At 45.5% G+C, this 14,764-nt stretch overlaps 1 protein-coding gene across 1 annotated transcript; it reads right to left on the bottom strand.

The window, feature by feature from the left end:
* Positions 1 to 437: 437 nt before the first annotated feature.
* On the bottom strand, positions 438 to 1,460 carry LOC126456557 (craniofacial development protein 2-like). The gene has a single exon (XM_050092304.1). It carries the CDS (start codon positions 1,458 to 1,460, stop codon positions 438 to 440), a length of 1,023 nt encoding a protein of 340 aa, XP_049948261.1.
* Positions 1,461 to 14,764: the final 13,304 nt, after the last annotated feature.

Consider the following 14,764-nt stretch of genomic DNA (forward strand, 5'->3'; position numbering starts at 1 on the left):
TTTCCGAAAGTCAGATGGTATGTCGCCAGACTCATATATTCTACACACCAACGTGAATAGTCGTTTTGTTGCCACTTCCCCCAATGATTTTAGAAATTCTGATGGAATGTTATCTATCCCTTCTGCCTTATTTGACCGTAAGTCCTCCAAAGCTCTTTTAAATTCCGATTCTATACTGGATCCCCTATCTCTTCTAAATCAACTCCTGTTTCTTCTTCTATCACATCAGACAAATCTTCACCCTCATAGAGGCTTTCAATGTATTCTTTCCACCTATCTGCTCTCTCCTCTGCATTTAACAGTGGAATTCCCGTTGCACTCTTAATGTTACCACCGCTGCTTTTAATGTCACCAAAGGTTGTTTTGACTTTCCTGTATGCTGAGTCTGTCCTTCCGACAATCATATCTTTTTCGATGTCTTCACATTTTTCCCGCAGTCATTTCGTCTTAGCTTCCCTGCACTTCCTATTTATTTCATTCCTCAGCGACTTGTATTTCTGTATTCCTGATTTTCCCGGAACATGTTTGTACTTCCTCCTTCCATCAATCAACTGAAGTATTTCTTCTGTTACCCATGGTTTCTTCGCAGCTACCTTCTTTGTACCTATGTTTTCCTTCCCAGTTTCTGTGGTGGCCCTTTTTAGAGATGTCCATTCCTCTTCAGCTGTACTGCCTACTGCGCTATTCCTTATTGCTGTATCTATAGCGTTAGAGAACTTCAAACGTATCTCGTCATTCCTTAGTACTTCCGTATCCCACTTCTTTGCGTATTGATTCTTCCTGACTAATGTCTTGAACTTCAGCCTACTCTTCATCACTACTATATTGTGATCTGCGTCTATGTCTGCTCCTGGGTACGCCTTACAATCCAGTATCTGATTTCGGAATCTCTGTCTTACCATGATGTAATCTAATTGAAATCTTCGCGTATCTCCCGGCATTTTCCAAGTATACCTCCTCCTCTCGTGATTCTTGAACAGGGTATTCGCTATTACTAGCTGAAAGTTGTTACAGAACTCAATTAGTCTTTCTCCTCTTTCATTCCTTGTCCCAAGCCCATATTCTCCTGTAACCTTTTCTTCTATTCCTTCCCCTACAACTGCATTCCTGTCGCCCATGACTATTAGATTTTCGTCCCCCTTTACATACTGCATTACCCTTTCAATATCCTCATACACTTTCTCTATCTGTTCATCTTCAGCTTTCGACGTCGGCATGTATACCTGAACTATCGTTGTCGGTGTTGGTCTGCTGCCGATGCTGATTAGAACAACCCGGTCACTGAACTGTTCACAGTAACACACCCTCTGCCCTACCTTCCTATTCATAACGAATCCTACACCTGTTATACCATTTTCTGCTGCTGTTGATATTACCCGACACTCATCTGACCAGAAATCCTTGTCTTCCTTCCACTTCACTTCACTGACCCCTACTATATCTAGATTGAGCCTTTGCATTCCCTATTCAGATTTTGTAGTTTCCCTACCACGTTCAAGCTTCTGACATTCACGCCCCGACTCGTAGAACGTTATTCTTTCGTTGATTATTCAATCTTTTTCTCATAGTAACCTCCTCCTTGGCAGTCCCCTCCCGGAGATCCGAATGGGGGACTATTCCGGAATCTTTTGCCAATGGAGAGATCATCATGACACTTCTTCAAATACAGGCCACATGTCCTGTGGATACACGTTACGTGTCTTTAATGCAGTGGTTTCCATTGCCTTCTGCATCCTCATGTCGTTGATCATTGCTGATTCTTCCGCCTTTAGGGGCAATTTCCCACCCCTAGGACAAGAGAGTGCCCTGAACCTCTATCCGCTCCTCCGCCCTCTTTGACAAGGCCGTTGGCAGAATGAGGCTGACTTCTTATGCCGGAAGTCTTCGGCCGCCAATGCTGATTATTTATCAAAATTTAGGCAGTGGCGGGGATCGAACCCGGGACCGAACACGTTTTGATTATGAATCAAAGACGCTACCCCTAGACCACGGGTACATAAAACTACACATTTTTGCAGGGACATTCTGTGGTACATGCAACCCGCCAGGGTAGCCGAGCGTGCTAATGCGCTGCTTCCTGGACTCGAGTAGGCTCGCCGGCCCCGGGTCGAATCCGTCTGGCGGATTTCCGACGAGGGCCGGTGTGCCGGCCGGCCTGGATGTGGTTTTTAGGCGGTTTTCCACATCCCGCTAGGTGAATACCGGGCTGGTTCCCACGTTCCGCCTCAGTTACACGCGTCGCAAACATTTGAAACACGTCCGCACTATTTCACGATTTACACTAGACGCAGACAGTTGGGGTACACTGATTCCGTCCTTGGGGGTACGGGGTGGCGGCAGGAAGAGCATCCGGCCATCCGTAACACTAACACTGCCATATCCGTTGTAACCACGCCGACCCTGCGATCGCTGCGGGACTATGGTGTAATTGAAAGAAAGAAAGATTCAGTGTTACATGCGGATACTGCCGGTAAAATGTGTTGCGAATAGAATTAATAGTAAAGAAGTAATAAAATAATATGAGGTGTGTCCAAGAAATATCGTAAATATTGTAATTTCGCAGGTTGTATTAGTCCGATTCGTGCCATTTTTCCATTTATTGTTGATGTGTTGGTAACCGTGTGTGAAACATTTCTGTACGAAGGAGGTTAGAATATAGACACACCCTTACCCCAAAACGTTCGACGAGTGAGAACTGCCTTCAAAGTGCAGACTTAGAACTGACTGTCAATTCAACGCATTAACGTTAAGAAGGTTAACACAGGGCTTTCACGGAGAAACAGGCCTCTAAAAATAAGGCTCATCAATATAGCGGACAGTCTTCAATTGAGGTCTATTCTCGACATAGATAACACGATCTCCCCTGTAGTCTAACATCCTTTATCTTTACACTGGTAGCCATACTGGATATTTAGTCTGCCGTCAGTTTTTGAGAAGGTTACACTTGTTTGTTTACGAGTGGCGATTACTGATTTGTTACAAAAATGGATAAGAGAATTTGCATTAAATTTTGCTCTAAAAATGTAATAATAGGTAACATGTTTCAGAAATGTGGATTACTGCTTTTGGTAAGTCTGCTATGAGTAAAACGTGAGTTTGCGAGTGGTATAAGCGTTTTCAAGATGCCCTGGAAGATGTTGACGTTGACGAGACTTCTGGACGCCCGAGCACATCGACAACAGTTGAAATCGTGGAAAAAGTGAAAGAAATGATCATGAACGATCGCCGAATCACAATCAGAGAAACTGCTGACGATGCTGGCATATATATTGACTAATGCCGTGATATCTTTTTGGATATTTTTGGTTTGAAATGTGTGCCAGTAAAAATTGGGGCAAATGCACTTGCTCACTCTTCATTGCTTGTTCGTGGATTTTTGGCGAAAAACAACACTGTAATGAAGACCCATCCTCCATATTCGTTAGATACGGCCCCTTGTCAGTTTTAGTTCCTGTCGACGATGATGGAACCTATCATCGAAAGCTTGGAATTTTGTACGAATTTGACGCGGCAAGTGAACCGAGAACTTTTCATGCACGTGTACGCTTTGTTTGTGTTTCTGACGTAACCACAAGCGCCGGTACGAAGACGAAGAACGTAAGGCCAGAGAAGGCGGTGAAAGGACGTCGGACAGTGGTGCGATGATTAGGACCACACCACGACAGTAGCGCTCCCAAGCTTAGCATATCGTAAACCACGGTTGTGTACCAATTTCTATTCCTCCGATTACAGCGCCATCAGTAGCGAAACGAAGAAATTGCTTCTGCCGTAAAATCGTAATCCGCAATAAAAAAAACGAGTATTCTCACTGAAGATTTCCAAGTTGTCACCCACGCACGGAGTGGGTTGGGGGTTGAGTGTGGTATCGTTGGATGTCCCACTACGAGACAAACAAATTGGAAATATAACTTATTTGAAGTAATGTGCAGTTTTAGATATATTTTAATGTCTTCAGGTAAAATGAACACTCGCTACACAAAAGTACTTGTGCCTAGTAGGTTTCTGCTACATGGGCATGTTTTATGTCATAAGAATCTCAAGTTTATTTTATTTAATAATGTGAATTACGTGACGTTTACAACAATGTAATTTATTTTCCCTTATACATTAAAATTTTACGTAATACACTGAAGAGCTAAGGAAACTAGAACTCAGCCTAATATTGTGTAGCGCCCACGAACACGCAGAAGTGCCGCAACACGACGTGGCAGGGACTCGTCTAATGTCTGAAGTAGTGCTGGACGAAAACGACACCATGAATCCTGCAGGGCTGTCCATAAATTCGTGACAGTATGAGGGAGTGAAGATCTCTTCTGAACAGCACGTTGCAAGGCATCCCAGAGAATCTCAGTAATGTTCATGTCTGGGGAGTTTGGTGGCCAGTGGAAGTGTTTAAACTCAGAAGAGTGTTCCTGTAGCCACTCTGTAGTAATTCTTAACGTGTGGGGTGTAGCATTGTCCTGCTGGAATTGCCCAAGTAAGTGGGAATGCACAGTGGACATGAATGGATGCAGGCGATCAGACAGGATGCTTACGTACGTGTCACCTGTCAGAGTCGTATCTAGACGTATCAGGGATCCCATATCACACCAGCTGCACACGCCCCAATCCATTATAGAGCCTCCACCAGCTTCAACAGTCAGCTGCAGACATGCAGGCTCCGTGGATTCACGAGGTTGTCTCTGTACCCGAACCAGTACACGTTCATCCGCTCCATACAATTTGATAAGAGAACGAGACTCGTCCGACCAGGCAACATGTTTCCACACATCAACAGTCCCATGTCGGTGTTGATGGGCCCAGGCGAGGAGTAAAGCTTTGCGTTGTGCAGTCATCAAGGGTACACGAGGGGGCCTTTGGCTCCGTAAGCACATATCGATGATGTTTCGTTGAATGATTCGCACGCTGACACTTGGTGATGGCCCAGCACTGAAATGTGCAGCAATTTGCGGAAGGGTTGCACTTCTGACACGATGAACAATTCTCTTGAGTCGTCGTTGGCGCCGTTCTTGCAGGATCTTTTTCCGGCAGCTGCGACGTCGGAGATTTGATGTTTTACCGGATTCCTGATATTCACAGTACACTCGTGAAACGGTGGTACGGGAAAATCCCCACTTCATCGCTACCTCGTAGATGCTGCGTACCATCGTTCGTGCGCCGACTGTAACACCACGTTCAGACTCACTTAAATCTTGACAACCTGCCATTGTAGCAGCAGTAACCGATCTAATAACTGCGCCAGACACTTGTTGTCTTATATAAGCGTTGCTGACCGCAGCGCCGTATTCCGCCAGTTTACATATCCCTATATTTGAATACGCATGCCTGTACCAGTTTCTTTGGCGCTTCAGTGTACAACGAAACACACTCCTGGAAATTGAAATAAGAACACCGTGAATTCATTGTCCCAGGAAGGGGAAACTTTATTGACACATTCCTGGGGTCAGATACATCACATGATCACACTGACAGAACCACAGGCACATAGACACAGGCAACAGAGCATGCACAATGTCGGCACTAGTACAGTGTATATCCACCTTTCTCAGCAATGCAGGCTGCTATTCTCCCATGGAGACGATCGTAGAGATGCTGGATGTAGTCCTGTGGAACGGCTTGCCATGCCATTTCCACCTGGCGCCTCAGTTGGACCAGCGTTCGTGCTGGACGTGCAGACCGCGTGAGACGACGCTTCATCCAGTCCCAAACATGCTCAATGGGGGACAGATCCGGAGATCTTGCTGGCCAGGGTAGTTGACTTACACCTTCTAGAGCACGTTGGGTGGCACGGGATACATGCGGACGTGCATTGTCCCGTTGGAACAGCAAGTTCCCTCGCCGGTCTAGGAATGGTAGAACGATGGGTTCGATGACGGTTTGGATGTACCGTGCACTATTCAGTGTCCCCTCGACGATCACCAGTGGTGTACGGCCAGTGTAGGAGATCGCTCCCCACACCATGATGCCGGGTGTTGGCCCTGTGTGCCTCGTTCGTATGCAGTCCTGATTGTGGCGCTCACCTGCACGGCGCCAAACACGCATACGACCATCATTGGCACCAAGGCAGAAGCGACTCTCATCGCTGAAGACGACACGTCTCCATTCGTCCCTCCATTCACGCCTGTCGCGACACCACTGGAGGCGGGCTGCACGATGTTGGGGCTTGAGCGGAAGACGGCCTAACGGTGTGCGGGACCGTAGCCCAGCTTCATGGAGACGGTTGCGAATGGTCCTCGCCGATACCCCAGGAGCAACAGTGTCCCTAATTTGCTGGGAAGTGGCGGTGCGGTCCCCTACGGCACTGCGTAGGATCCTACGGTCTTGGCGTGCATCCGTGCGTCGCTGCGGTCCGGTCCCAGGTCGACGGGCACGTGCATCTTCCGCCGACCACAGGCGACAACATCGATGTACTGTGGAGACCTCACGCCCCACGTGTTGAGCAATTCGGCGGTACGTCCACCCGGCCTCCCGCATGCCCACTATACGCCCTCGCTCAAAGTCCGTCAACTGCACATACGGTTCACGTCCACGCTGTCGCGGCATGCTACCAGTGTTAAAGACTGCGATGGAGCTCCGTATGCCACGGCAAACTGGCTGACACTGACGGCGGCGGTGCACAAATGCTGCGCAGCTAGCGCCATTCGACGGCCAACACCGCGGTTCCTGGTGTGTCCGCTGTGCCGTGCGTGAGATCATTGCTTGTACAGCCCTCTCGCAGTGTCCGGAGCAAGTATGGTGGGTCTGACACACCGGTGTCAATGTGTTCTTTTTTCCATTTCCAGGAGTGTAGGTTAGAGTTGAACACGTGAACGTCGATGCTAATCGTCGCATACATTGGTGGTTCGACATTCCCTGCCAGCCACGTAAACAGACGGAGCACCGACTCTGCACTAACAGCTTCATTTTGTAAGTTGTCTAGAGCACGAGTGAAGACGCGCGAGCTGTGTGTTAGCCGGCAATTTGACTTGAGCGCAACTGTTTGCCGGCCCCATCTGGAAGCGTCGCCCGCCAGCCCTTCAGTGTACAGTGGAGAGTATACAGTACGTCACAGGCTGACTGACGCCCTGCCTCGGTTACAGATAAGGCCGTCCGTTACGCGACGCGGCTTGGCGCCGGCGGCTGCGCTCTTCCGAGAACTGGGCTCAGGACGCGGAAATACCGCACTCCACTCTCTGGCTGACTTGTGGGCCGCTGAGCCAGTTCACGCCTCACTCTGTAACAGCTAACACTCCGCGACCCTCAAAGGAGCTCAAATGGTGACTCTTCCCTACGTAATCATCATGTCACCAATAGGGGCAACATTGGAATTTTGTGGTAAGGTGTTATGGGGCCAAACTGCTGAAGTCATCGGTCCCTAAGCTTACCCACTACTTAATCTAACTTAAACTATGTGAGACCTAAACTTTTCCCCGCGATTTGAATGTTCAAATAACTTACGGGTTTGCTGCCGGGTGACGTCGTCGACCACCGCCGATGTTTCGACAGGAGCACACACTGCCATTCTCAAGGCACAACTGCAAGGAGGAAGCAATGTGCAAGGGAATTTAATACCAAGGTTCACAGAGGAGAAACAAGGGAGATAGCAAACACAAAACAAGTAACTGCAGAGTCACCACACAAGCAAAGATAATCAACATCAGAAATATCCGTAGTGACTATTAATCAACAGGTGAGGTAGCACTAATTCTGTCCCTCTGTTTTTTGATGAGAGACAGAGCCGGATTCCAAGCAGCATTTAATCAAAATCCACCATAGTTTATAAGGGTGCTTGATAGTTTGATTTGAACAGCTACCTTAATAACACTATCGCAATAGCTGGACGTGCAAGCCAGAATTTCCATAGTATGACCGGTATCAAGGAAATGTATTGCAATAGCGGATATGCTCGGCTGTTGTAAGCGTATGTGGCGCTTATGTTCAATACACCGGTCTTCCACAGTCCTGATTGTCTGACCAATATATGACATGCCAAAACTGCAAAGCATACGATAGACACCAGCCTTACGCAAACCAAGATCATCTTTTACGGACGCCAACAAGGCCTTAATCTTATAAGGTAGTCGAAAAACACATTTCACATCATATTTCCGCAAAATACGGCCAATTCTCTTGGAAATGCTTCCTGCGCAAGGCAAAAAGGAATTAGACTTAGGTGCCACTTCGTTGCTATCGTCACTCACCCGTTGCACAGAATGCTGATAGCGCAAAGCACGTTTGATCTGCCTCTCACTATAACCATTCTGACGAAAGGTGACTTCGAGATGTGATAGCTCAGCCGCCAAACTTTCAGGGGCTGAGATAACGTGCGCCCTGTGAACCAAGGTACGAAGTACTCCTTCACGCTGAGATGGATGGTGACAACTATCAGCTCGCAGATGCAAGTTAGTGTGAGTAGGCTTCCTATAAACAGAATGTCCCAACGTACCATCAGTCTTCCTTCTGACCAACACATCAAGGAAGGGAAGGCATCCGTTCTTTTCCACCTCCATAGTGAACTGAATGTCCGGGTGGATTGAATTCAGGTGTTACAAAAACCAGTTTAAATTCTCACTACCATGAGGCCAAACAACAAAAGTATCGTCTACATATCTGAAAAACACGCGGGTTTCAAGGTCGCTGACTCCAATGCACGTCCCTCAAAGTCCTCCATAAACAAATTGGCCACAATAGGTGATAACGGGCTTTCCATTGCAACTCCATCAGTCTGTTCGTAGTACTGACCATTGAATAAAAAGTAAGTGGAAGTCAGCAAATCTGCTATTGCAGAACATTGCCTTGACACCGGTCATCCTACGGAATACAACAACACGGAGATTCTGGCTTGCACGTCCAGCTGTTGGGATAGCGTTATTAAGGAAGCTGTTGAAATCAAACTATCAAGCAACCTTATAAACAGACATGGTGGATTTTGTTTAATGCTGCTTGGAATCCGGCTCTGTCTCTCATCAAAAAACGGAGGGACAGAATTAGTGCTACCTCACCTGTTGATTAATAGTCACTATCGATATTTATGATGTTGGTTATCTTTGGTTGAGGGTTGACTCTGCGGTTACTTGTTCTGTGTTTGGTATCTTCCTTGTTTCTCCTCTGTGAACCGAGGTATTAAATTCCCTTGGACATTGCTTCCTCCTTGCAGTTGTGCCTTGAGAATGGCAGGGTGTGCTCCTGTCGAAATATCGGCGGTGGTCGACGATGTCACCCGGCAGCAAACCCGTAAGTTATTTGCACATAACTTAAACTAACTTACGTTAAGGACAACACACACACACCCATGCCCGAGGACCAATAGCGGTGACTGAAATTCGTCATAGGTGGATTGATTTATAACGCGCAACGAGATTTAGTCTTGTTAAAAACTATCTCACCCTCACAAAGGCGCGTACATAGTAGCCAAGGAAGGTCAACGAACGACAGCCAACCGCTTCTTTCGCCGAGTTTTGCTTAGTGCGTACTGGCGGCAGCTCGGAGCCAATGAAACGGTTGGCCTTGGTTGCTGTTCGGTCTCCTGGCTGTAACATCAAAGCGTTGGCGGTTGGTTGGCTTTGGGACGCCGGGTCGGATGTTTGTTGATTCAGTAGCAACTTACTGTGTCTCTAGAATGGGTGTGTATTTACGTAGTCCGGAACCACGCGGCTGCCACGGTCGCAGGTTCGAATCCTGCCCCGGGCATGGATGTGTGTGATGTCCATAGGTTAGTTAAGTTTAAGTAGTTCTAAGTCTAGGGGACTGATGACCTCATATGTTAAGTCCCATAGTGCTTAGAGCCATTTGAACCATTTTTGTATTTAAGTTTTTCAGGACAGCCTCAAGTTGCACTAATTTTATTTATCGGTTTCGCTCTTTAATTTAACCTGCATCATCAGAAATTCTGAAATTTACTTTTTACTGTGCAGTAGGTAGCTGTTAAACTAAGGCTCGAAATCAGTCACTAAAACATACTGAGTGCGATTCGTGGCTGCCCTGAAAAACTTAATTTCAACAGTCGCCTTTTACCCAGCAGGCAATGGCTGCTCTCACTAAGGCCGTGTATTTATTGTGTTTAAAAATAGTGGAGTATGGAGCGGAAATAGAGAGAGCACTAAAGTTATCGTGAACGGGAATGTTTATGGGCCCCTACGAACTACGATTATAAAAACAAATTGAAAAAGCTAGCGGTATGGAGGAAAATAACTCAGTTATTAGAAAGTGATAAGCACGATGTGAAAAGAGCGTGGTGTGTTTATTGACGTCCTTTGGCCGTAAACGACAAGGAGAAACAAACAAAGCTAGGGGTGACTCTTAGCTTTCTGCTGCAGGTACACCTCTCTCCTAAATGAGGGTGTTGCCTTCGGAAATCTTAAGGCCTACACAAGTCAACAACAGTTCGAAATATGTAGCTCACATTAGGAAAAAAGTTATGCAATAGCCCATATTCCAATTACACTTTAACGTAGTCATTAATTTTGTCCCACAGCACTGCTCCCTACTTTTTAAAAGAGATGTCGTCCACCAGAGCCTATTCTACTTCTAATTTTTTCTGATGATCAGCTTCTTACAGTAAAATAAATGCTGCACGTGCTACAATTGCTAAATCCTCTTCCTTCCTCATAATGTCGGCCGGTGAGATTGTAATTAAAACGCCAGCTACGATTCCACAAGGCCGAATCCCTTGGTCCCAATCCCTTCGTGTAGTGTGGATGAGAATCCAATGCATTGGCGACTAAAGTTCAGCCGCATCCAGTCTCCGTCGTTCGCTGGTCTTCGTTGGCCTAGCATGTACACGCCTTAAGAAGTGTGTAAAACCCAATTATTCCCAGCTGCGACTAGCACCTTATGGGCAGCGGTTGCGCAGCCATCGAGTAGAGCCTATACCGTGGACTGTGGGATTTCACGCGCTGTTATATCTGGTTCAATATCTCAAAAGTGTAAACTGTTTTGCTCAGAGTCGTTTTCTAAAAATTAGCACCTTATTCCAGCTACCATTGAAGACAAATTAGAGAGAAATTCCACCTCAAACACGACACCGTTTCGTCAGTTTTGTTACACTCCGACATGTTTCAGCACTTTCCATGAGTTCTTCAGCGCGGTTTATTTATTTTCTTTCTGAGAATAATTATTACATGCTAACATCTTGTGGAGGTTGTTTATACTTGTTTGTATACAGAAATGAGCGATAGTTTGCCGTTAAATTTTACATTAGTTTACATATAAAGCTTAAAACACATGTCACCGAGTTACGTCATTAAATGATCTACGCTTATGCTAAGCCGAAAATAAAGCCTAGGTTACTAATATGGAAAATAAGATGCAGTTGTTCACCTAGCTATCACTTATTTATGTTGGTAGTTTCATATCTACAATGTATTCTACAGCTTTCCATCTGCAAACGACGAAACGTTTTCTATTTTTCTGGCTTTCGTCCACTTCAGTCTGAAAATCACTATATCGCGTTATTTAGCGTCTTACGATGTTTTTAATGCTGTTGCCTTCCTTACCTTGATTTTATCGTACTGAAACAGTCGCTTCTAGATGTCACACACTCGATTAACGTACTTTCTCGGTTTCTGTCGCCACTTCTCGTACTGCTACAGCTATGGACGTACATCTGATCAGTAGCCTCTTCGCGCGATTTCAGATGCTGTTGATAACCGAGATATTTAGCTTGTGTGTATGTTTTGTGTGTGTGTGTGTGTGTGTGTGTGTGTGTGTGTGTGTGTGACAGAAAGACAGACAGAGAGAGAGTGGGGGGGGGGGGGGGGGGAGAGGAAGAGAGAGGATGATGGACAGACAGACAGGCAGATAGAGCGAACGATGGAGGCAAAGATAGGATGTAAGATAGGCGAACACTTCATTATTGATGGCTATAATATGCTGTTTGAAAGGGGGGGGGGCAGTATTTATAAAGTTCTTCGACTGAGGCAAATAGCGTATTTTTTCTTGTGCTACTGATTCTCATATTTGGTAATTCTCTCCTATCGTCAATTTTTTTATTTTTGTCTAAATTGTTACCAGTTGTGACAATTTTGAAATCAGTTTCTGTTTTCTTTGGATGGTGATTCTGTGCTATTCATTGACGAAATGGTTGCCAGAATTATTTACAGAAGAATGAGAAGACTGGTAGAAGCCGATATCGGGGAAGATAATTTTGAAATCTGAAGAGAAGTAAGAACACACGAGGCAGTATTATCCTACTACTTGTCATAGACGAAGACTCCAGAAAGGAAAATTACGCGTATAGTGTTAGCACAATTAGATAAAGGTTGTTACAGTGTAGACTGAATACACGTTTTGAAATTCTGAAGGTAGCAGGGCTAAAATATACGAGTAGGAAGCGAAAGTTTACCTACAACTTCTGTAGAACCACACTGCAGTTGTAGACCTGGAAGAGGTTGAAAGGGAGGCAGTATTTGAGACGGGTGTGAGATAGAGTTGTAACCCAGTCCCGCAGGTTATTCGGTCTATGCAAATGAGCCAGTAGTAAACGAAACCAAAGAAGATTCAGAAAGGGCATTAAAGTCCAGGGAGGAGAAATAAAAACTTTAAGGGTCTCCGATGATATTGCAGATCTTTCAGGGTCAGCAAAGGACGTGGAAGATTAGTTGAACGGAACTGAAGTTTTAAAAATATGTTACTAAATGAATATCATTAAAAGTAAAACAAGGGAAGCGGTATACAGTAAAATTAAATCAAACGAAGTTGAGGGATTTACAATAAGAAATTAGACACTAAAATTAGTAGATGAGTTTTGCTATTCGGGCTGCAAAATAAATGACGATGACCTAACTAAAGACGATGAGGAATACAGACTTGCACTATCAAGAAAAGCGTTTTAAAAATGTTAGAAAGTCTTCTATGAAGATATTTATCCGTACTACAGCCTTATCGGGACTGAAACGTGGGCGATAAACAGTAAATAGGTTTTCAAATGGGATATTACAAGCCACAACTGAAGATTAGATGGGTAGATAAGACGAAGAGGTAGTGAATTGAACTAGGAGAGAAAGAAGCCTCGTGGCGAAACTTGAATCAAAGAAGGGATCAGTTTATAGGACACAGGAATTTCACTTTAGCTATGGAGGGAAGGGTGTGTTTCTTGGGGTGGGGGGTGGGGGAGTGGGACCAAGGCATGACTGTAGTAAGCTGATTCAATTGGATTTAGGTTTCAGTAGTGGTCAACAGGTGGAGAAGCTTACACATGATATATTACCGTTGGGAGCTGCATCAAACCATTATTTGGATTTAAAATCGCAACTACAACTTTTCACACTTTTTTCATGAGCGCAACATTACACCGAGGTGACACAAGTCGTGGGACAACTCCTAATGTCGTGTTGGACCCCATTTCACCCGCCTTAGTGCAGCAACTCGGCGTGGCATGGACTCACCAAGTCGTTGGGAATCTCTTGCAGAAATATTGAGCCATGCTGCCTCTATAGCTGTCCACAATTGCGAAAATGTTGCCGGAACAGGATGTTGTGCTCGAACTGACCACTCGATTATGTCCCAACGATATTCGACATAATTCATGTCGGGCGATCTGGTTGGCCAAATCATTTGCTCGAATCCTCCAAAATGTTCTTCAAACAAATCGTGAACAATTGTGGCCCAGTGACATGGCGCATTGTCATCCATAAAAATTCCAACGTTTTTTTGGGAACATGAAGTCGATGAATCGCTGAAAATGGTCCCCAAGTAGCAGAAAATAACGATTTCCACCAATGGACCCAGCCCATTCCAATTAAACACAGCGCACACCTCTATGGAGCCACCAACAGCTTGCACAGTTCCTTGTGGACCACTTGGCTCCATGGCTCTGCGGGGTTTGCGCCACGCTCGAACCCTACCGTCAGCTCTTATCAACTTAAATCACGATTCATCTGACGAGGTCACGGCATTCCAGTCGCCCAGGGTCCAACCGGTTTGGTCACGAGTCCAGGAGAGGCGCTGCTGACGATTTCGTGGTGTTGAAACGTCCCCTTAGAAAAATTAATGAACTACTGTGCTGATAAACCTCTTACATTATTTGATTTTCAAACAGCTGAGCAAAACTGAACGTACTCAGACATCACTCTCTTTACTTATCAGGAGTCCGCAGCTCGTGGTCGTGCGGTAGCGTTCTCGCTTCCTACGCCCGGGTTCCCGGGTTCGGTTCCCGGCGGGGTCAGGGATTTTCTCTGCCTCGTCATGACTGGGTGTTGTGTGCTGTCCTTAGGTTAGTTAGGTTTACGTAGTTCTAAGTTCTAGGGGAATGATGACCATAGATGTTAAGTCCCATAGTGCTCAGAGCCATTTGAACTTATCAGGATCACCACTAAACTGACACACAATATTTTTAGCGCAACGCAATCTGACTTTCAATAATGCCTACAAAAGAATGGCCCTAACTAACATTAGCCTATACCTTTCATGAATCACCTCACAAAAATCTTCGTTACTCGAACTACTGCAATACAGCGAGCGCTACTACTGCGAGCTAAATTAAAGATTCAAACTACAGAAGGCACTAACTACTGATAGGCATAGTTAGCAAATGAAAGATTTTGATAGAGAACAAACAATGTATTTATCTTAATAGTGTTCCAAAGTCATAATATATACATATCAGTCCATGATATCCAATATTACAAATTTACTCTTTCTGATGGACACACCTCCAGATCGTCCGCTCTCAGTGTCAAGGCACTCGCGTCGGTCGTCTGCTGCCATAGGTCACTAACGTCACATTTCGTCTGTGGCGGTCCCACCTGCTTTTTAGTCCTTCGTTTGTTGAATGTTGTAGTCCTCG

Source organism: Schistocerca serialis, chromosome 2 (assembly GCF_023864345.2).
Source record: "Schistocerca serialis cubense isolate TAMUIC-IGC-003099 chromosome 2, iqSchSeri2.2, whole genome shotgun sequence".
NCBI lineage: Eukaryota > Metazoa > Arthropoda > Insecta > Orthoptera > Acrididae > Schistocerca > Schistocerca serialis.